At 37.7% G+C, this 24764-nt stretch overlaps 1 protein-coding gene across 9 annotated transcripts; it reads right to left on the reverse strand.

Annotated features, from left to right (window-relative positions):
* Hsf (Heat shock factor) lies at positions 1-22103 on the reverse strand. Of its 9 annotated transcripts, none has more exons than XM_045769749.2 (12): positions 21871-22103; positions 19795-19903; positions 19311-19435; positions 13321-13518; positions 12187-12345; positions 11457-11611; positions 9343-9485; positions 8378-8555; positions 6861-7028; positions 4638-4746; positions 4064-4121; positions 1-2660 (listed from the first exon to the last, which is right to left on the reverse strand). In XM_045769749.2, exons 1-12 carry the CDS (start codon positions 21970-21972, stop codon positions 2383-2385), a joined length of 1782 nt encoding a protein of 593 aa, XP_045625705.1. In that variant the 5' UTR covers positions 21973-22103; the 3' UTR covers positions 1-2382. The 9 variants fall into 9 exon arrangements, with proteins under 9 accessions (XP_045625705.1, XP_045625703.1, XP_069175063.1 ...); XM_045769747.2 differs by having other exon boundaries at positions 4064-4133; XM_069318962.1 differs by having other exon boundaries at positions 4638-4743; positions 6861-7025; positions 13321-13560.
* Between the last annotated feature and the right edge of the window lie 2661 nt (positions 22104-24764).

Below are 24764 nucleotides of genomic sequence, written 5' to 3' on the forward strand. Positions count from 1 at the left end.
TTTTTTTTTTAGAATAAATTATATAGGAACAGCAGCAATTAACCTTTAGGTGCTAATGACCCAGCTTATGGTATGCCATCTGATGATGTGATTTGTCCGGTACTCACCTAGTTGTGGTCCTTGTCAGTGGTCCAGTGTGTTAATGGCAATTAAGGGAAAGGCGAGAATGGCGAGGAGGAAGAGGAAGCTACACCACAAATTGCAAAATAAAATTCCCTTATGGCAAGTGTCGATCATTTGACTTTGTTTCCAACTGTGAAAATCTAGATTTCGATGTTTATGTCCGGTCACTCATTTTATGCTGGCCTGGTTACCCCATCCTATGCTGCTTGCTTGGCCACCCATCCTATGCTGCTTGCCTGGTCAACCATACTATGCTGCTTGCCTGGTCAACCATACTATGCTGCTTGCCTGGTCAACCATACTATGTTGCTTGCCTGGTCAACCATACTATGCTGCTTGCCTGGCCACCCATCCTATGCTGCTTGCCTGGTCAACCATACTATGTTGCTTGCCTGGTCAACCATACTATGCTGCTTGCCTGGTCAACCATACTATGCTGCTTGCCTGGTCAACCATACTATGTTGCTTGCCTGGTTACCTGTCCTATGCTGGTTTACATGGTTACTCACCCTTTCCTGGTTGCTTGGTTACCCACAATTTCCTGGTTGCTTGGTTACTTACACTTTCCTGGTTGCTTGGTCATCCACCCTATGCTACTTATCTGGTCACTCATCCATCCCTGCTTATATAGTCATCCGTCCTACCCTGCTCATATGGCCATCCGTCCTACCCTGCTCGTCTGGCTATCCGTCCTACCTTGCTCATCTGGCCATCCGTCCTACCCTGCTCATCTGGCTATCCGTTCTACCCTGCTCATCTGGCCATCCGTCCTGACCTGCTCATCTGGCCATCCGTCCTACCCTGCTCATCTGGCCAGCTGTCCTGACCTGCTCATCTGGCCATCCGTCCTGACCTGCTCATCCGTCCTACCCTGCTCGTCTGGCTATCCGTCCTACATTGCTCATCTGGCCATCCGTCCTACCCTGCTCATCTGACCATCCGTCCTACCCTGCCCATCTGGCCATCCATCCTACCCTGCTCATCTGGCCATCCGTCCTACCCTGCTCATCTGGCTATCCATCCTACCCTGCTCATCTGGCAATCCGTCTTACACGACTTATCTCGTCATCTGTGCTATGTTACTTATCCAGCCCGACTTGATCACTAATTCTATATTGCTCTGATCACCTATTCCCTCTATCAAAGACCCTGACACCTTAATCCTTCACATGAGTTTGCAGAAGTTTCTCCCATAATATGTTAATTGAAGTAAGCATATAACACCATATTTGCTAACAATTCAATTGCATAATTTTTACTTATATAGTACACAATTTAAGCTCAACTAAATACATAATTGCTTTGTAGCCTAAGCTGCTATTTGCATCACTTGCAATGCATAGCTACTGTATTCCAACTCCTGAATGCTTTGCAAGAATCATTATTAGCCCAATCACGCAATATGTATAGGCAACAAGTCAACTTACTTCAAACATTATCATGCAGTGCAATAGCTTCCATAACATTTATCACTCCTTGTAAATATCTGAGAAACAGACTTAAGGTAACAAAACTGGTATGCTGGTAAGAACTCTTTACAACATTACTGCAGCAACAGGCTTCACCCTCTTCAGTACAAAAAAAACAGAGGAAAGAAAATCACTACCATAACTACTGCATACTTTTCTGAATGCTACAGTCTAAATGTGCAGCAAGTTACCCTAAAATGCAATCTTCCTGCTGTAACATTGATTTCCAGAGTACAGGTTGAACAAGTGTTTCCTAGTAGTGTTTGAAGCACAACCCTGTGTCTGCACACTTGCTTTTGTGCAAAATTACAACCAATAGAAATTCAGCAGTTACTACCAGTGTTAATTAAGAAACACAATTAAGTTCTTGCTAAATACTTTCATCTTCAATCATATACCATTTTGTTTTTAATTTACAGTCATATAATGTATGTACAAATGACTTGACAAATGCTTATCTGTTTCTCTCTTATAGTTAGTAATACACTAACCAAACCTTTCTACAACTTTTCATGAAAAATTCTTCATAAAAAATACTAGTGGGACTAACAAATTGTCTTTTTGTGCACTTGCAACTTCATTCATGCATAAGTTTTTCAATTAATATGCAGTAACTTAACTTACATAAATAAGGAAACTATGTCAAGGCTTCTAGCATATAGAAAGATGCAGTTTAATATCACCGTCACAAGAAAGGCTTATCACCACCTCGTATCCACATTGCCCTTGGTTGCTTATGTTTCCAAGTGATGAACATAAATATGCTTCACATACCAAGTATGTCAATTCCCTAATTAGTACGCCTCTTACCCCGATACACGGGGGAATTAACAGGCGATAAAATCTTAGGCGTTTCCAATGGATCATCATTAATACACTCTCTTTTTATGTTCAGTCTAAGCTGTTTGGGTGGAGTGGGCCCCGCAGAGCTGTTTGAAGGGGACGATGTAGATGTAGGGGCTGCGGTGGATGTAGGAGAAGCACTGTTGAGGAAGGCCATTGGATCGTCTTCTTCAATGTCTCCAGCTAGGTCCAGCAGGCTCGGATTATACACTGATAATTCATTCCCTATAAAAAATAAATGAATATGGTATAAATAAAACTGGATTACATTTGTTCTTTATTTTAGGAAATATGTTCCTCTACTCAGATACTACAAAGCAAAAAATATACCTGTACAAACAAATCCATTCTTCTTCTAAACATCTAAAAACTCAAAATACTCTAAGTAAAAGCAAATAAAAAAATGGAAACTAGAAGAATTCTGATAATCTGAAAAAAATAATTTATAAAATGTTTCTAGAACATTCTCATAGTAAAAGGATCTACTGTACCTTTATATGAAAATGTGATGTGAATATATTTGCTGCAAAAAATATGATATAATAAAAAAATAAGGTAAAGTATTCAAATCCTCCTCCCATGGGGGACTGTGGCTGAGTGGACAGCGCTTGAGGCTTTCAATCCTAGGGTCCGGGTTCGATCCCGGAGCCAGCGGAAACAGGTGGGCAGAGTTTCTTTCACCCTGATGTTCCTGTTACCTAGCAGTAAATAGGTACCTGGTAGTTAGACAGCTGTTACAGGCTGCTTCCTGGGGGACGGGGGTAGTAGTAGTTAGTAACAGTTGATTAACAGTTGAGACGCAGGCCAAAAGAGCAGACCTTAACCCCCACAAGCACAACTAGGTGAATACAAGCTTAAATGCAGAACCTGAATATGATTTCAGGAGGGAGACAGGCACCAAGCTGCCCCACCTCACAGAGGTGGGGCAGCCTCAGGGAGCCGGTCGGCCGAGCAGACAGCACGCTGGACTTGTGATCCTGTGGTCCTGGGTTTGATCCCAGGCGCCGGCGAGAAACAATGGGCAGAGTTTCTTTCACCCTATGCCCCTGTCACCTAGCAGTAAAATAGGTACCTGGGTGTTAGTCAGCTGTCAGGGGCTGTTTCCTGGGGGTGGAGGCCTGGTCGAGGACCGGGCCGCGGGGAAACTAAAAAAAGCCCCGAAATCATCTCAAGATAACCTCATCATCATCTCAAGAGGCAGAGGAAGCAGAAAATTCTAGATCACTCTCACTGGAGAAACACTACAAAAGCGAGGCGAAGTAGAAAAGACAACGTCAAGGTTCATAGAAAGTAAACAAGGCAGCAAACGGCTATACAAACGATTCACCCAGTAGTTGCCTCCCCCGCCCCACCCCCTCCACCTACTGCTGGCCGATGCCAAGTGGCATCTTCACAAAATAGGAATAGTGAAAGAAGGATAGAGATATTGAAAAAACAAAAATATAACGTGCTCATTTATTACATCATTCATACTAAGTTTCAGAGCATCACAGAAAACACAAGCCAAATCATACTTCAGCAGTTATCCAATGTAGCACCCCACAACATTCAACTAAAATACTGTAACTTATAAACAATGGATACAAGTACTGTACGTACACACATACAAAAACAATGATTTAACTTACCACTGGTAACAGAGCTCATAGAGTCCAGTTCTGGCATGTAGTCCTCAGAGCCAAACATCTGCAGAGGTAACTAAACAAGTGTAACAAAATACAGTTCCAATACGGCACCTACCAAATATATTTTATTATTATTTAAGAACTGAAGGAAAATAAACATACCCTCAACTGAGCTGTAAGACCTTTAGCCAAACCCATTGGAAAAAAATTAATAATTAATAAATAATATACAGATATATATTATTTATCAATTGAATAATAAATATTAATTATTTATAATATAAAATAATAAAAATCAATAATAATATATATTAATTATTAGTTTTTTCCAATGGGTTTGGCTAAAGGTCTAATAACCCAGTCAAGGGTATGTCTGGTTTCCTTTTATCTAAAAATATCTAATAATATAATTTATCTAATAAGACAAAGTTTTCATAGCAAAACAAAAAGGTTTAATTACAGTATATTCAAAATAGAATTCCTTAGCAAATAAAGATGACGTTTGGTTATCTAGAAACAACAAAGGTTAAGCCCAAATTACTGTTGAGCTTAAAAGTTATATTACTGTAAGTCTTACTGTGAGAAACATGGAAGGATCGACACTGAAGTTTCCTGTGCTGAGAAGATCTTGCAGGGAATCAATAGTGGTCTGCATATCATCCATGTGGGCCTGGAGTTCCTGTCTGCTTTGAAATAAAATGGGTAAAAAAAAGCCTCGTAAGTAATTGGGAGGAACTCATGTATACAAAAATGTGTGTGAGGAAGGAGGAAGTGATTACAGCAAGTCACCTAACACACTTTAATAAAGGCCTTGAACCAGGACAGCCAATTATTACCTTGTGAACTACTGCTACCAAGTTAAATGACACATGACCGCCATCGGGTGGCAGCACTACCTATACACTCTTCCAAATTTAAGTAACCAATTGGCCTAGAAGAAAAACAGCATTTCAAATTACTCCTACGTCTGTGATAATAGCAATTGTCATTCAGTTGCTTTGTGAACCAACTCCTGACTGAGCAAGTTACAGCACATGCAAAAAACAAACCCAAGCAAAGCTCCATGAATAGAAAAACCCCAGGCCATGCGATCCAAGGACTACCTCAAAACAAGAAAACAAAATTCTAATCCCTCTGAGGCTGAAAAAAAAATTATAACCCCTCTGAGGCTTAGATAGATGAGGAAGACAGTGGTTCCCCAAAGTCCAGTTCAATCTCCAGAACCTGCGGCCTGTCTCCGACCAGGAGTTACTGGACCTGAGAAGAATTTGGCAAATGCAGTGAACTTCCTTAGTTCATGAGCTCAAAAAGGCTGACTCACTGCAGCAAACAATCAAACAAGCCCAATGCAACAGTCCATATGTGAGAGGAGTGCCTGGTGTGTACTCACTCGACCCCCCACACATTATGACAAGCAAGAGCAAAGATAGTCACAGTCTAAACAAAGTCAAAGCAAGGGGACAGGGAACTATCAGGAGAAAGTGTGAAGTCATTACAACTATATAGCACTTGGAAGGAATCATATTAAAGATTTGGGATGTAAAAGTCAAGGCAAACAACACACTTGAGAAGCATCCAGGGGAAATGGGCTGTCACGGAATCCATCATGAACAGGAAAGCAGTGTGTGTGTGTACCTTGTGTGTTAAGAGCAATGTTCCAAAGCTTAGATCAGTCGCCCAAAAATGGTGTCAGCACGGCAGAGGCATTCTCAAGAGCAGTCAGGCCACATTAAAACACATCAGTGACCACAGAGAAGAAAACTGTAGGGGAGCCTTTAGTCTTTATATAGTCAGCACCTAGGAAGACAACCCTCAAACTAAGCTGACTCAGGAGAAGAATAGCCAGCAAAAGGCTGATAATTATGTGACATAAATAAAGCAATAGTCACATTATGCAGAAAGTAAGTCTCAAAGAAATGTTAGACATCTTATTTGAATTAGTCTCTACAAAGCCGAGTCCTACAAAGATGGACTGCCAGGCAGAAAGTGAGGCCAGCTGACTCCTCCAGTATAATTGTGTAGCTAGTACTGGTAGTGACCTCTGGTAGATGCCATCTGGTAGTCCGCAAAGTGATAACTGGCTGTCCTGGTACCCCCTCTTCATCATTCTGAGAGGTTTGGTTCTGATTTTCTCTTTTGTAATATAGCAGGCAGTTGATCTCATGGAAGATTAAGAGTGCACTCTTATGTTTCCCTTTCTCAATGATGTGGCAGGATGGTTTGAAAAGGTATTTTAACAGTGAAGTGGAGGTTAGAGGGTGTAACATCTATACAGCATGTTAGATGGGCTTTGGCTGTTGGCTCACGAAGCAACTGAGGGGCTAATTCCAAAAGCATTGCCTTCAGTATATCATGGGTAGAGCCATGAGCATGCCTCTTTCATACCTCTGGTCAACATGCCTCTTTCACCAATGATCAGTGTGATTTTGCCAAAACAGAATACACTACTATGAAGTAGTATATTCTACTATTCTAGTGTATTCTACTGTATCTGAAGTTCAACAGTTATGAAACTTCCAGAATGTCCTTTCAATGACTCCAATTCTTGTTTTAATTTTGTATTTTTACCTTTTCCTAGTTCCTGACTATACAATCCAACTTGAGTATATCTCCTGATGCAATATCAACTTCACACACTTTAGTTGACTTATCTACTTAGCTTGTAAATAAACTTTCTGTACTCTCCTAAAGTGGAGAGACTCGAGTGTTTTGGAAACTTTCACATGTCAACACTTCCTCAGGCTGGGTACCAAAATAAATGCATTATAAATCAAGAAGAGTATAATGGAAAATGCCTTACTTGTGTAAACCCTTATCAGGGACTGCAACACTCAAGGTAGAGCTTGAAGTAGTGCCCTTCTCAGCCTTGATGGCCTTCATCTTGCCCTTCTGGCTAACTGTTTGGACTTTGGCCGAGCTCACAGATGTTGAAGGACTAGGGTCTTTGCAAGCTCTCACACTGCTACTGCTTAAATATAACATTTAAAGCACATTAATGTTACAATGCATACTTATGTACTCCGTAAAATATTCTGCACTGGAAACTCTATTTCAACAAAAATATGAGTGGCATTATAAATAAGTATTTTGTCTCATTTGCTAGAAAATATTTTTATATCTTATTTACAGCTTAGCAATTCTAGTTATGCCCTCACTAAGCTAACATTTTTATTTTCTGAAGTTCAGCTTTGGGCACCATGCTATTGAATATTATGTATGCATAGGAATGTGTATAGAAAAATATGACGAAGTTAATCATAGGAATTAGAAACCTCCAAAATTAGATTAAGAAAGCTTAATTCTAGCAAGACAGAGAAAGTGTGGAAATAATTGATGTATAGAAATGAAAGGGTATATTGTAAGGGAATATTAATAGGGTGCTTAATGTATCAACAAACAATAGACCATGAAACAATGGATACAAAAATTGAATATGTTTAGATTCAAGGAAGACCTGGGTAAATACTGGTTTGTGAATATGGTTGTAGATTTATAGAATAAATTATTGAGCAACTGTATAGAACCAGCAATGAACTGTATTCTTTTACCACAGGAAATGGTGTCGAGTCTGCTCTGGGTATATAAATGATGGCTATCTGCATTACCTACACAAGGTGATTCAGATAACCTTTGCCATGTATGTACACCAAACAATGAAGAGTGCTTATTTCATTCGTTGTTGTTGTTGTTGTTATAGATTCAGCTACTCGGAACAAGTTCCAAGTAGCACGGGCTATGGTGAGCCCATAACTTACCTGGCACAGGAGCGGGGCAAGTAGCACGGGCTATGGTGAGCCCGTCGTGGACTTACCTGGCACAGGAGCGGTGCCTCTCTCCGTTATTTCATTCACTTTTGCTCAAACATCTGGAACATAATAATAATATAATTGTCTGTGGATATTATTTAATATTTTGATAAAATATGGGTACAGGAGCAATGACTTCTGATTCTTGTTAGCTGGCTTAGCATTCTTCTTCCTATTGCTCATCTACATCTTATCCTATTAGTCTTCCCCTGGAACAAAATCTGCCACATTGTTTACAATTATATCCCCAATTACAGCTGAATGAACAAAGGTGAACAGTTAAAGATGGGAACCCAAACATTCTTCCCTGCCCAGAGGCCGAGCTTGGAGCAATATAACCTGTGAGGTGTGCAGAGGGAGTATGCCACTATTGTACAACAGGGACTACAGTATTGCTAACTGGTCTATCACAATTTGCATGTTGAAAATGTAAAATCAACTCCAATATCATACATAATAATAGATTATGAATCATGAAATATCTACAGTATGGTTTATCTAATATTCTCACCTGGAGCTCACAACAGGCGTGTCACTAACGGCATACTTAAACGACTGTGTTACGGCACTTGGATCGACAGTGTCTAAAAGCTCTGGACTAAGAGGTGCTTCGTCCAGTAACGAATTAGAGGTTTTTTCATTAAAATTCTGAGTCATGTCGGTGCCTTCAGGACTTACAACAGTCATCGCTGAAAATAAAAAACAAATCATAGGTTCAGCAATATATAAACTTGAAAAAAATATATTTAGAACATATGCTAACTTAGGTATGTTTAGCTTTCATGTCTTGTTTGTTTTGGAAATGCTCCCTCTCCCCCCCACCTTTGCAGCAGTGGCCACAAGTATAATTTTCTCCTGATTTTTATACTTTTTTCAAATCTTTAAGCATGTGTTAACACTTTACAAGCTGGTTTACTATAAACAGAAAAGTGAACCAGTTGCAGTTTACATTGGGAAGCAAGAATGATTGAAGGGAAATGAAACATAAAGTAAAACAAAACATCAAAAAGGTATAATTAAAGAAAAAAAAATTATTTTTTAAAATGTGACTATTGTGACTGAACAAGATACATGGAGGTAAAGATAATGAAGTAGAATGGCAATGTGAGTATAGTAAAAGAACTAAGTACATCCATGGGAGAACAAGTTAACTGGTTTACTGTATACTATTACACAAATGTGATCTTAATACCAACAAATGGAAACAGCATCACATATTTTATGGGCTAAAATTAGAGAAAATGAAAACAAAAAGCTACTTTACTTTTTGAAGGGGGGGGGGGGGAATAAAGACGGAGCCAGAATGGGTATCAAACATTCCCCAGTCACTCTACCTACAGTACTACACTAATCTGAAGAGGCTACTGAAACACAGCTCTCTCTCTCATGCCACATGTTCCGTACAAGAACAATGACCAACATTATTCATTTTCTGACAAGAAAATATAGGCATCAATTACATACAGTAGTACTTACTAGAAACAGGGTCTGTAATTGTTGTTGTGGTAAGAGGCTGATCATGGTTTATGTCGATAAAATGAAAAGGCTCGCCATTAACTGTGAGCACTGTTTCCGTTTCCAACTTATCTTTAATGAATTCCGACACTCGCATGCCAGAACTGGGGAGAGAGATTCTGCGTGTTATTAACAGAAGTATTTAACAAAAAATAAACATGTTTAATAATTAGCCTATAGAGAAAATGAGCAGCAGGGTGCAAGAACACAGTTTAAAACAACCCACTAAGCCAAATTTAGGATGTGCACTGTAATCATAAATAATTACATTTAATGGAATCCAAACCCAAAGATCCTATTAATATGGGTCAACCAACTTTCCTGTTGTACATAGTACTGTACTTTTCCACAAAGTAGTTTAAAATACAAAATGGAGAAATAGAACAGCAGATAGAAAGATCTTTCTACCTCAGGGTAGAAAGGAATAGAAACGAATACATTACAGGTTACACACACACATGCTGAAGCAGTTTCAGCTCCCAATTTACTAAATATGACATCATAATTCAAGTTATGGAAAGTTAAACTTGTAAGATAGCTACTATAAAGTGAACTGCCTCCTGAAAGTTGAAAAGAATTTTCAAAACACTCGACCTCTCTCTGAGCAATGTTTGCCTTAAACAATTTAACTAGATCCTTATTCACAACCCTGATTCACCATTATATGGAAGCCTGAGCAACTCAAGGTGCCAGTGAGACAAGTACCACAATCTGGGTCCTAAGCCCACCTACTGACATGGCAAGGTGGGAAGTGAAGCTACTTAGCTGCCACCCAGAAAGGGGCATCTCATTACACTTGATGCTCTATTTCTGGACAGTTCTCAGCTTATTCACCACAGCAGCTTGAAGAGAAAATACAACTTTTTAAACTAAAGCATAGCAGGACACAAATCAAAGAAATATATGAACTATAAACCAAGGGACATTTGAGCCATAAAAGACAGGGAAAAGGAGGGGTGTTGAATTGTTGGGGCAAGAATGGCAGCCAAGAGCAATGCAATAAAGACAAGGCCTTGAGCTGTCTAGGAGTTACTGAGGTACCTACACACTACCTGAATCAGGAACTCTCAAGTTCTGATAAGAGGTTGTAGACAAAGAAATGTTGCTAAAGCAGAATTCTAACAGATATCATAATCAAAAGGAGATACAGTACATGACAGTGGCTGAGATGATCATGTCAGAAAATAATAACGACAGCACACAAATGCAGCACAGCAGCAACAGGTTACCATCAAAATGACTATAAAGTAATATTTTTAATGTTTCAATGATGTTAAAACAAGTCATCTATACTTTGGCAGTAAAAGTTCCAATGACATTTAAATGCATTATCCATCTCAAAATTCTAGAAAATAACTTTTTGATAATTTTTTGCTTTTGTTTTTCTTATTTGATGTACAGTGTGGGCATAACTTATCAAGGAATCAACCAAAGTATCAAGAGACCATCAAGAGATCACCTCGGCCAACTACTTATCACTTAAGACAATTACTCTGAGTATTCTCACAATGCTTTGTATATCGTCTCCCGGAAAAATATGATTCTAATGTTCGTTTACCTTTTTGCAACCATATAAACTGATCAGGTGTGCACATTTCCATATTTGTTATAATTACGTTAAAAAATAAATGAGGAATGTTGAAATATATAGAAGGAATATTTAATGTTCATAAACATTCACATTCAGCACAATCATGCATAATCTATTAAAAAAAAATTATTTTACACCTGTGTTGTAGCAAATTCATTTGCAAACATTTTGACACCAAATTTATGGTAATAATCCAAAATATAAACAAGAAAAAATTAACATAAAATAAAACATTTCTATCACCTTGAAATGGCCAGAATATTTATGGTCTGGGTGTAACGGGGCACACCCCTACGGGGTAGGAACATTAAAAGTGTTAAAATGTTTTATGATTTACAATACAGTAACTAACAAAGAGTCAAGAAATATCTAGAGTGCCGATATATTACTAGTATAATATCACAAATACGATAAGCTAAAACTAATTCAAAGCTCTAGAGCATCTGCCAAATTTAAACCAGGTCATATTTCCTGGAATACTCACTCACTCTCTACTTCGGGTAACAGTGTGTTATCTTCCGAGCTATCATCGTCGGACAAGAACACATTTGTGATGCTCTCTGGATCATTAGGATCGACCAGGTCAGTTACTTCTTGAATCTGAGCACCTCCCACCGTCCCACCTTCACATTCTCCAATCTAAACATTTTGAAGAATTTGTAAAGAATTTAGTATAATAAACAAATATATCAACAACTAATCATTCTTAACCTGTGCACTGCAGCCAGAGCTCATACAACTAATCATCATACAACTAATCATTCTTATCTGTGCACTATAGTCATATCGCATGCAAAGAATAAAATCTTCAACTTCATAATGTAATAAAATCATCATCAAAGTGCACCTCACTATGTAACAATCAAACAGAATTGTGTTTGCTATATCTAACAAAATACAGCTGCTGTATTTTCTTACATTGCAGACAGGAAACTATTTCACTGCATACCTACAGAATCTTAAACAGCCAGACGGCAAAGCCAGATAAACCAGTTGTATAAAGGGATCAGAGGAGAATATAAAAATGACTACAGTGTAATACATTGTGATTGCAAAATATAGATAACTGCACAGGGCAAATTATGTACCTTAGTATATAATTGTACATTACGCATAATTAGTAAAAACTAACACTTCAATTTATCTCGGTTTTCCATATGATACTTTATGGTAAAATTTAACTATCACCGACAAATTTGCCAGAGAAAACTCACATCAATGGGATTTCCTTGAGAAAATTGAGGGAGAGTGTTAATCTTGGCAGACGGAGAAGAGGATTCCTCACTGCCTTCCAAAGCCAGATGGCTAAATTTTCTTTTTTGAATCAGAGGTTTGGAAGGGCTCTTGACCATGGCAAGGAGGAAGTGGATTAACTGAAAGAAAATTTCATAAATAGCCTTTTATCTTGATAATCCTTTTTTGTGTTTGTTGCAACACAATATCACAATATCAACTACAGTAAATACGCTTTAATCACATATGTACATTTAATAAATTTATCCCCAGGTTGGCACTACTGTATCTCAAATTATTAAGTGCAATGAGCAAAAAGGAGCAGATTACAGGAGGCTGTAATGGGTATAATGTTAGAGTATAGTATATAAAATTATTCCAGGGAGATTAATAAGTACAGGTTGGTGCAATGCAGATATAGTGGAGATAATGATGGTGGTAATACAGTAGTGGTTATGGAACTGGTGGAGGTGAATGTGGTCATGGTAACTGTGGTAATGAAAATGATGGTAACGATGATAATGGTGGTATTGATAATGATGCAGGTGATGAAAGGGGGGGGGTTGAAGTGTCGGGTATGGTAGGAAGATCTCGGGACGCAAAGTTTTGTTGTTAGATTAGAATTAATGGTACATGTAAGGCTACATGTACCTGTGTACCTCACATGTCACCTGTGTGTACATCTCACAGGATGTACCTCAATTCCATGCTTTGAGTGCACACAAACAGCAAAAATCTCCCTAGTTGAAAAAGCTAAAAAAAAGTTGCATGTGGGAGTTAAAAAAAAGCTCCCAAATGCAACTAGCTTGTGCATTTGTGATATACTGTTTATCTGTAAATTTACAAAAGCCTTTACATTTTCTTTCAGATGTTCAATTCCTAGCTATCCACAGGTAAAGTAACACCAGTCCCATGAGGACACTGACTCTCAGAACCAACACAAGGCAAGTTATTGACAGCTCTGGAAGTCATACTGGTACTTAGCAGAACTACTGCTGCTGCTGATTTTGACTGTCTGGCATGGGGAGTAAGTGGGGACATATTGGGTAATCCATTGGGGGGTCTGTAATTGTAAAATGGTTAAGAAATGCTGCTTTAGTTTAATGAACCATTACCTTTTCAATTATCTGTTGCTGTTTGGAGAACTTCTGCCTCATGTTGGCATATTCCCTCCAAAGTGCCTCATTCTCACGCTTCAGAGTTAGTAACTTGGTGCTCATGGAGTCCTGGTCACGCTTCATATCCCGTACATCGTTTAACAGCTTGCTGACGCTCTTGTTTTCCTCTATGATCACAGTACGGCTTGTAGGTATCTGGGAAAAATCGACCCCATCGCTTGCAAGTCTACGTTGTTGCTGCAAGAGATGCAATTGGGAAACCTACACACAAGGACAGGCCCGATACCAATATTTGTCAAGTACTATGGTGGAAAATAACTTTTTGAAATAAATTTTGTAAAATAAAAATAGCTATTTAAAAATATATGTTATTAATGCTTGCATATGTTACAAACATTTAAAAAATAAGAACAGCTGCCTGCCGTTATATCTGTAAGCAGATCAAAGGAATATATAATTCCAAGTGACACTAGTACTTCCAGAAATCAAACAACTATAGATCTGCAGATACATTTATCACTAATAAAACATTCATTATTTATCATTATCCCAGTTACCACTTCAATATAATGGGGAGAATTTAATCCAAATAAAAATGATGAATAATGGTGAAAGAAGGTTATAGATATTATAAAGACAAACATTCCTCATTCATTCATTAAATCATTCACATGATATATCATCATAACTAACCAATGACCACCACACTCCAGCAGTAGCTCACAGCAGTATTTTATGAAATGGTATATAGTGCCCCTACAAACTCTCATATATGGTACAAATACTTTCACTCTCTCATTACAAATAGTGTCTTCGCAGCCTTGTCCCTTACCATATCCCAGGCATTATTCACCATTAAACCTCTCTTCCTCTCACACTTACTCTTCATGTCTGGTGTGCTCATCTTATTTCCAAGTTTCTCTCCTACCGAGCCTCAATTTCACTTGAATACATTCTCATCAACAGTTTACCATACAGACTCATTCAACTTGCTCAAGCCACTTGAGTATGATTTTTTCAATCTTACAATTTCAAAACAAACCCATCATGTACCAAATGTTATTTTGACTTACAGTAGTTTCTGCAAACTTTAAACATATTTGTGAAATTTAGGGTTGGGTTCCGGAGACCTTCCAAAGTTCACTTTTTCCAACTATTTATTATATTAAACACCAATCTGAGCATTAATATTTAATGCTTCCTTCACTTTCCAGTCACAAAAACAGAATAAAATCCAGGATGCGTGGAACGTGCAGTTATGCAAGAATGCTTATGGTTCATAATCAGTGGATTAATGTAGATTATCCATGTCAGTCAAATTTAACTGAATGACCAGCTGACTGCAATCCCATCTCACAATGAAAGGATTAAAGCCAGGGTGCTCACCAAGAAATTAAAGCCACGAGGATGACTGACATGTGTACATACTGCCAAACCATATTAATACTTAAAAGTGAAGACAATTAGATATATATTAATGGAAATTAATTATTTAGTTAATTATTAAATTTAATATGCATTAATATGTATTAATATTAAATTAATTATTAGTTGAAATTAGCTAATGCATAGACTAGTGGATGTCCAGGTTTCCGAATAACAAAATTCAGGAAGATTGCGTGAGAAATAGCTTTAATGATGCACTAATATGTTATCATTAGGAGTGGGACAAGAGCAAGATGAATGTAAACACAGTGCTGCTTATGCAAATGGCTTCACACAGGCTAGGAAACTACAATGCTGGTGCTTTATAAATTAAGGTTTAAAATAATTAAATGCCACTATATAACACTATATGAATTAATCAACACCTATATTAACTTAAACCTATACTGTAAACCTAACAAAGATTTCTTAGACTCTTTCAATCTTTGGACCGGCAACAGATCAAACAACCATATTGCTCAAATGTAACAACAGCTGTATATGCTTAACCACTACACTGCACACACATTTAATATGACAACTTTGAGGTGCGCATAAAAAAATAAAAAATAAAAAATCTAATATTGTTAAAGTGCATTCACTGATCATGGGATAATAAAAAAATAAATGTAGCTTCCTGTGGCTGCGGTGGAGAGGAAAATCAAAATGTCATCACTGATTCACAAGTGCAGATGGACGTGACGTCTTGTTAAGGTTACTCGGGCCAGGCGGGAGGGATGGGTCTTGTCTTGAATATATTTATACTGATTTATTTCAATGTCAGACTTGTTTTTTTACTGCTTTTTTTGTAGTTATATTATATAACTGTGTATCAGCATTGTTTCCTGATATCTGAACCTTGTGCACAGTCTTTATCAGTCAGAATCATCTATGATACTATCATCGCCAAATAATCATGCTTATTTTATTCATCATCATTAAGTGGTGGTGTGACCTCAAGCTGCACTGTGATTCTGTTCCTGCTGCATGCGTTACCCTAAGTTCCTCACTCAGTACTGAGGCCCGCACATCCAGGAGGGATGCAGACAATCTCCTTTCAGGATGGCATCTGTTTACTGGAGGCCCAAGGAAGCAGAGATAAGCCCCGTGTACCTACAGAAGTTTTGAATCGTTCGCTATATCTACAAATTGGTTTTCTTGGCGAGCGCACCACCTATCAAACAAGATTTCTCGGTGAGTGCAGTACAGGGTTAACCTTTGAGAGAGAAAAGTCAAATATTGTCAATAGAAAACAACACCCTTTCAGATAATCTTTACATAAACTGCTTAGGAAATTGGATACAAATATTAACATAATGCAAGCATTAATAACCAACAAGATCAACTTCAATCCACCATATCGTTAAAACACTGAATTCCCATATGCATCTCTAAACAGCCCTCATGTTAATAATGAAGAACAGGAAGCATTTTTCTCTATTCAAGACTTCGCTCAACAAAAATTAGAATTCAAAGGAAAACAAGAATCAAAATATTGCACAACACATTTATAGCACAAGATTATGTTGCCACATGAAGTGATGGACTGCAAGGAAATGATGGCAGTGATAGTCATATTCTCCTTGTCTTAGAAATACTTCTATGATTAGTACCACATCCATTACTTAGGATTACCATTAAAGTCTTTAATACTCAATATTAATCATCACGATTAAAATAACTAAAAATGTTAACATATACAGTACTGTATACTCTCACTTGAATAGACATTATGAATTCATTCCAGCCGTTTGTTACTGGCTTGTACACGACCATTTAAAAAATATTAATGCAGCATTACAGCGGAACCTCAATTCAGCAAATCTCCAGTGGGAACCCACACTTTCCATGCCGGGTTTACTCACCGGATTCAACAAACAGGAATTTAAATCATTCAACTCTGGTCCAAATTACAAAATATTTCATGTGTAAATGAAACCTCTCATTTACTGTACTAGAATTGGAAATTCTAACTTTTTGTAATAAATAGTAAGACCATAAAAGACAGTAATAATAAGATAATAAAGACAATAAAAGATAATACAATAAATAAATAAATAAAATAAAGACAAGATAATAAAGATAAAGACAAAAGATAATAAAAGACAATAAAAGTCTTTTATTATATAGACAATAATAATGATGATAATAGTAAGAACAAAAACAATTAAAAAAAAAATGTGGATTTGCTTAAGATGTTGAGACCAAGTTCAGAGTTGAAAGCAACATTACAAGAAATAGTTGGGGGCCTTGGAGAAGCCATTGAGCTTATTAAAAACCAAATTCTAGTGCAGGAGATGAGTCACAATAACGTGGCTGAAATATGTTGACCAGATCACACACTAGAAAGTGAAGGGACAACGACGTTTCGGTTCGTCCTGGACCATTCTCAAGTCGATTGTGTGGACCGAAACGTCGATTGACGGACCAAAACATTGTCATCCCTTCACTTTCTAGTGTGTGGTCTGGTCAACCAAATTCTAGGTTACATTTTAATTTTGAAATTCCCCAGTTTTTGTTCACAAGTATGGGTTCGTTTTCCTCATTAAAATAAACTTTCAAGGCTAGGGCATGGGAAATATGCTAGATGTAGTTAAATCTCTTTAAAGAGAAGTTCTCTGTGTACTGTAGTTGTCCTTCATATGACAGGTTGAAATTAAAATTTTGCCCAGTGAAATCAGCCCATAGAGAAATATTAGGGAATGAATGATAACTCTTGATATGGCTCCAATCACATTGCTGATGATTTTTGTAGATGGACTCAATATTACAAGAAACAGTTAGAGCCTTGGGAAAGTTATTGAAATTATTTAAAACCAATTTCTATGGTTTGTTTTTAATTTGAGTTGGGAAGGTTTTCATCATTCACTCAGGTATGGTTCTGCTACCTTTTGAAAATTACTTTTAAGGCTGAGGACATGAGAAATAGCTAGATGTAGTTAAATTTGTTTGCAAACATGATTATTTTGTGGTTGTCCATTGTATTATAGGTTGAAACAAAAATTTTGTCAAGTGAAATTTGTCAACAGAGCATAGAAATATATCTTTGAGGCATCTCCTATTGCAACAAATCTCACTGCAATGAATTCATTAAGTTCAAATATGTTTTATATAGTTCCCATATAGTTCACTGAGTTGAGGTTGTACTATATTAACAAGTAGCATACACCCAAACCCACTCAGGGAAGAGAACACTGATTGAAGGCAGGAACAATGCCAGCAGCAGCCAAGGTGAACAAGTGATCAAGGCACATGCAACAGAATGCCATAAAAAAATATGCCTGTGAAGCTGCAAGGAAACAAATGCAGGCACAGGCCCCTGCACTGGACACAGTCCAAAGAATGGCCAACACTTAACCGAGTTTTCAGTACAAGCAGAGCAGCAAGGAACCTAGAGGGAACTGCAGTGGGTGCATAAATGACTGGATGGCTGCCAGAGACCCATGGGTTGCCAGGACTGCCATCTTGTTGCAAGGGAGTGGAGCTAATTAGCAAATGGACTTAAAGAGCAAGTGTGTACATAGTTTGACTCAGGATTACAAATATTATCCAAGTAGGTTTGGGGGAATCCAAGTGGATAGCTATGGGAGATACTGAGAAAGCACTCCCAGAAAAAAAAAAGGCTGAATAGCTTGAAAGGTAAACAAGCATGAGGAATGCTAAGTGGGAGAGAATTATTGGAAGTGCTTCAAAGTAAAAAATGCTCAAGAAATCTAAGCATAAGAAATTAAATGAGACTACTTATAAATGATTTATGTAGCAGCATAGCGTGCCAACTTTGTACTGTTATGTTTATCCAAATTCCTGCTTAAGAGATTAACATGGTACTTAATCTCTTTCCTTTCTCTCTTTCCTTAATCCCTAACCTTTCTCAAAGTTAAACAAATATTTTATTGCTTTTCGTAAAATTTTTATAGTTTCTTCTTCTATCTTTACCTTCATATATATTTAAAAAGCATTGTGCACATATGTATATATATTCTATCGTTTATGGACAAAAAAATTTCTACAGTAGTGAAAAATGGTAACACACTCGGTGGATTCAAGTTCAAGTATGTTTATTGAGATAAGAAAGAAATACATCTCAAAGGGATAGAGTAGCTTAGGCTATTTCTACCCCGCTGGTGGCTGTTACCACCGAGTGTATTACCCTTGGAAGAACAAGAGAGGTCCAAAAGATATCTGGAGTTTTCACCACAAAATTTCCAGTGCATCCAATGTAGCCCACATTTTCCAATGGTAGAAAAAGCTTCCTGTCCAACTATAACGTGAAGGAATAAGTTCTGTTCGAGTGGGAGTACACAGTACAGTACAGAATACTCAAAATGGGATTCGTTCATCATGTATCCCATGCTAGTTAACAATCTGAATTGATCATACAACCATTCACATTATACCTACTTATATGTCTACCATGAGATACTGGATAAATAAGGATTTTTTGGTGTCATATGAATTGGCAAAAATTCTATCAATAAAAAAAATTTACATTTAAATTTATATCACCAAAAGTAAAGTATGCAAATGAGTTGGGATTCACATCTTTTAAAGTCTGTCAATACCTTCCTCTTTATGTTCTCTATAAGGGATTCCTGGCCACGAAGGAAATGTTGGTGGGCAAATTCCATCTCATCTCTTTCTACCCGTAATCCTCCGGAATCTGCCGACACCACCTTGTGGAAGCCATCTAAAAGGGGGGACAATTATTTTAGGAGCAGTACTAGTATTGAAATACTGTACATATAATGGAACCTGTACAATATTTAATCAGCCTGTTAATGTACAATATTTATATGAAGATAAATCTAAATAATTTTTTTTCATTTTGTTTAACGCAAGGAATCTAATGTGAATACTGTACGTCTCATTGAAGGATAATATAGCTCCTCGATATAAGCCTCAACACAGTGAACTAATTATACATGCCTGTATACAATACACTCCTCTGTACTCACACTGTCCCCAGCTACATACTGCCTCACTCTCTCCTCTTACCTAACAAGATTATAATAAATATATAATAAACAAAACTAAGTTAATACTTACACATATTAAGTTGCCTAACAAAACTTGCCATGTTGTTATGTTTATAATATTGTGGCAACAGCTCTCGTGCAAATTTAGCTTGGTTCTGGATGATGAAGCTCCGGCCATTCTGAAAACATTTAACAGTACAGTACCTGTATATATATACAGTATATATATATATATATATATATATATATATATATATATATATATATATATATATATATATATATATATATATATATATATATATATATATATATATATATATATATTTATTTATACAGTAGAGTGCAATGCAGAATTTTGTTATGTACACTACAAGGTTCATGAAAAAAAGCAATAAAACAGTGTATAGACACCACAAAAGAATTGCTCAAAGTTAAATTATTCATTCAAACTTGAAACATCCCCTAGTGAGCATACACAGTCACCAGCCAGTGACTAGCTATTCCTAACCTAGCTATCCCTAACCTAGCTATCCCTAACCTAGCTATCCCTAACCTAGCTATCCCAAACCTAGCTATCCCAAACCTAACTATTCCTAACCTAGCTATCCCTAACCTAGCTATCCCTAACCTAGCTATCCCTAACCTAGCTATCCCTAACCTAGCTATCCCTAACCTAGCTATCCCTAACCTAACTATTCCTAACCTAACTATTCCTAACCTAACTATTCCTAACCTAACTATTCCTAACCTAGTTATCCCTAGCCTAACTATTCCAGCCTAGCTATCCCTAACCTAGCTATCCCTAACCTAGCTATCCCTAACCTAGCTATCCCTAACCTAGCTATTCCTAACCTAACTATTCCTAACCTAGCTATTCCTAGCCTAGCTATTCCTAGCCTAGCTATCCCTAACCTAACTACTCCTAGCCTAGCTATCCCTAACCTAACTATTCCTAGCCTAGCTATGCCTAGCCTAACTATCCCTAACCTAACTATCCCTAACCTAACTATCCCTAACCTAACTATTCCTAGCCTAGCTATCCCTAACCTAACTGTTCCTAGCCTAGCTATCCCTAACCTAACTATCCCTAACCTAGCTATCCCTAGCCTAGCTATCTCTAACCTAGCTATCCCTAACCTAACTATTCCTAACCTAGCTATTCCTAACCTAGCTATTCCTAACCTAGCTATTCCTAACCTAACCAAGCTAGTCCAAACCTAAGCAAACTAGTCCAAACCCGAACTTACAATGTGCATTTAATCAAACCAAGGCATCAATTATTATTGTCTACTAAGTGCACATATATATAAAATGCAGCCCCTTTCAAAGTTCATACAGTATATGATATTCTCATATATGATAACATTGCCAGCCAAATGAATCGTGGCCACTATAATAGCCTACTTACCACAGAAATTATTTAAAATGATTTTTGCTTCGCTTCACTTCACTTGAGATTTTTGTACTTGCTCCTAAAACTGAATCGAAACCAAAAATTGTGAAATTTTGCTTGATGATGAAATTAAACCTAAGCTAATATACATTAACTTTGCCTAATATAACTAGTATTAACCTAATAATATAAACAGAAAAATTAAACAAATACTGTATAGGAGGTGCCGAGCTGCCGCAAGTACCGAGTCACTCTCATCATGTTTCGTCTTTTTTTTTCTTTTTTTTCATTTTTTTTTTAGTAAACGTCGTTTCTAGGAAAGTTATCTAATGTTAACTTAGTTTATGTTAGGCTAGGCAAGAGTAAGTCAAGTTAGCTTACATGAGATCAAAGCAATGAGAGGAACCAAGTCTAGGTGACCAAATAATGTTGTTCTTCCCAAACTACCAATAAGTGATTCCTAAATTGACTCAAATTAAAATTTACATTAAAGTTTGTTAATATAAATTTTGTAACAAAGACAAAATACAATACAGAAAAAACACCTAGTTTATTTCATCAGTTTGCGATACAAACTTGACATTTAATAAGTTATCACAGCTGTCCATACAACGCCTCATTGACCTCAACAAAAGTATGTATCAAGAGCCTCAGACACTAATTTGTTTATTAAACAAATGAGAATAAGTTGTCAAAAGTTAGGAAGTATATGTGGAGTGAGCGAGACAGGTGTGGGAGGTGAGCACTCACCTGCGTCCAACTGATCAGGTCATTGGTCTTCACGTCGTCCACAAGCCTCCACAGCTTGGTCAGGAACGCTGGCACGTTCCCGGAGCCCTCAATGGCATGCATGGCAGTCAGTCGGGGCGGCGAGGGGCGCACACAGCAGACAAAATAGCAGTTGTGAGTGACACTTGTCCCTCCTGTGGTGGCTTTTGTTTACACACGTTGTGGCTGGTGGCGCGGCGCACGCGCACACTCACTCCCCACACTGTTACATCACTGGGGAGCGCCCCTCGCTCCTCGCCTTATAGGTCTATCTTCCCCTCTTATGTCCTCCCCTCTGTCTTCCTCTCTATGTCCTCCCCTCTCCTTGTTTGTCGCCTCTAAATGGTCACTAACCCACTCCTTGTTTGTCGTCCCTCACCCCTGTCCTTGCTTGTCGCCCTAAATGTCGTTCTCTTCCCCTCCTTATTTGACGCCCCTAACTATTGCCCCTCCTCACCCCATTCTCCTTATTTGTCCTCCTAAACGTCTTCCCTTGACCCTCTTCTTATTTGTTGTCCTAAATGTCGTCCTCTCCTTTTCCTTATTTTTTGCCCTAAATATTACCCCCCCCCCACTCTGTTGACCTAAATATCGTCCCCCTCTTCATATTTCTTGCCCTAAATGTCGTCTTTCCCTGTTTGTCGCCCTAAATGTCGTCCTTATTTGTCACCATAACTGTCGTCCCCGACTTCTTATTTGTCGCCCTAAATGTCGTCCACCTCTCCTTATTTGTCGCCATAATTGTCGATGCTTTTTCAGCTTCACATTTTTTTTTTTAATAAACCCATGGAACCGCCTACCCGCTGAAGCCATACATGCCAAAACGTTTGAACTTTAAAATCTAGGTGCAGCTGGAAGTGCATGCAGTTGTCCTGACAATGGGCGATGGATTATATTATACTAGAATGGTTACCTCGAGGTTACCTCGAGGTAACCATTCTAGTATAATATAATCCATCGCCCATTGTCAGGACAACTGCATGCACTTCCAGCTGCACCTAGATTTTATAGTTCAAACGTTTTGGCATGTATGGCTTCAGCGGGTAGGCGGTTCCATGGGTTTATTAAAAAAAAAAATTGTTTCTGGTTGAAACAGAAAATAAAGTCATGCTAAATGGGAACGTCTAATCTGAATGGAGAAATATGGTATGTGGGGTACCTCAGGGGTCCATTTTAGGGCCAACCCTTTTTGTCATATACAATAATAACAGATGAAAATATTACAAATTACATCATCAAATTTCCAGATGACACAAAGATTTATGGTAAGGTGGGAAATGATAATGATATTGTAGACTTAAAAAAAATCTACATGAATTCCACAAATGGTCAAAAGACTGGCAAATGCTTTTTAATATCGACAAATGTGGGGGCATAGCAACCCACGCCACAACTACCAAATTAATAGCATCACATTACAGCACATTGAAGAAAAGAACCTTGCAGTCAAAATCCACCACTTTATTTTATTTTTTACTTATTTATTTATGCATATACAAGAATGTACATAAGGAATGTGAGGATACAAATATGGTAATTACAGTCTTGTAAAGCCACTAGCACGCGCAGCGTTTCGGGCAGGTCCTTAATCTAAGAAAATTTTAAGGAGGTAAATACTTGCAAAATTATAGACAAAAAATGATAACAGATTACATGAAATGAAAAAAAGATGAGAGAAAATTGTAGGTACAGTATATTAAAGCACATAGGTAGCTAAGATTGATTGCAATGACAGCTTGAATGGTAGTTGACAAAAAAATTGGTAGGCACAAAACAGCAGAAACAATATAAGATTGGTTGCAATGACAGCTTGAATGGTAGTTGACAAAAATTGGTAGTCACAATACAGCATATGGCTAGCACATAAAAGAAGACAGCAATGAACACAATGATAAGGTTGTTTGATATTACATAAAAATTAGGAGATTGGGTAACACTAGGTACAGAGCAAATTTAAAGCTCAGTGTAGGAAACTAAGAAGATGAAGTTAGGTACTTTTTGGTTTTGCTTTTAAATAAGGCAAAAGTTTTACAGTTTTTCAATTCACTAGGGAGTGAGTTCCATAGACTAGGTCCTTTAATTTGCATAGAATGTTTACACAGATTAAGTTTGACCCTGGGGATATCAAAGAGATATTTATTTCTGGTGTGGTGATAATGGGTCCTATTACATCTGGCCAGGGAGAGTTTCAGAGCATGGTTTGCATTTAAGAACAGGGTTTTATAAATGTAGTTGACACAAGAGAATGTGTGGAGGGAGTTAATATTTAGCAAATTTAGGGATTAAATGTTAAAAAAACCACTCACTAACAGCTGCACAACCCTTGGAATAATCAAGCGTACCTTTGACTTTTTAATGAAAAGAAGGTAGTGATTCAACTGTATAAATCTCTGGTGCGCCCCCATTTGGATTTCTGTATCCAAGCATGGAGACCCCCTTCTCAGAAGGACAGCTGCTCTGGAGAAAGTGCAGCAGAAGTCATTCCGGGATCTCTCGTATCAGGAACAGTTGAGGGCCACAGGCCTAACAACACTGCAAACCCTGGCATGACAGGCCGGATCTCATTGAAACTTAAAATATTGAACAAGTTGGAGGATGCTGATCCCAACAATATCTTCAAAAGATCAAATGCAACACAAACAAGGAGCAATGGGTTCAAGCTCAACAAGCCACAATGTAGGATATAGAGCAAGAGATGCAAGATGATGCAAAGTCCATCACTGGCTAACTGCCAACAAACTCACCCTCAATATTGACAAAACTTTCTATATTTTGTTTGGCAATAAATCCTCAAATCAAATAAATCTCAGGATTAACAATACCCAAATTTGTAACAAAGTAGATGGCAAATTCCTTGGCGTTCTCATTGACCTCAA

This window comes from Procambarus clarkii, chromosome 92, assembly GCF_040958095.1.
Source record: "Procambarus clarkii isolate CNS0578487 chromosome 92, FALCON_Pclarkii_2.0, whole genome shotgun sequence".
Classification (NCBI taxonomy): domain Eukaryota; kingdom Metazoa; phylum Arthropoda; class Malacostraca; order Decapoda; family Cambaridae; genus Procambarus; species Procambarus clarkii.

Excerpts from the sequence above, each read along its gene's own strand:
- Hsf (XM_045769742.2), bottom strand. The coding sequence starts at position 21,972 with ATGCATGCCATTGAGGGCTCCGGGAACGTGCCAGCGTTCCTGACCAAG. Across the intron at positions 19,904-21,870 it reads ACCTGATCAGTTGGACGCAG|AATGGCCGGAGCTTCATCAT; the intron begins GTGAGTGCTCAC and ends AAATGTTTTCAG. Across the intron at positions 12,346-13,320 it reads AGCAACAGATAATTGAAAAG|TTAATCCACTTCCTCCTTGC; the intron begins GTAATGGTTCAT and ends ATTTTCTTTCAG.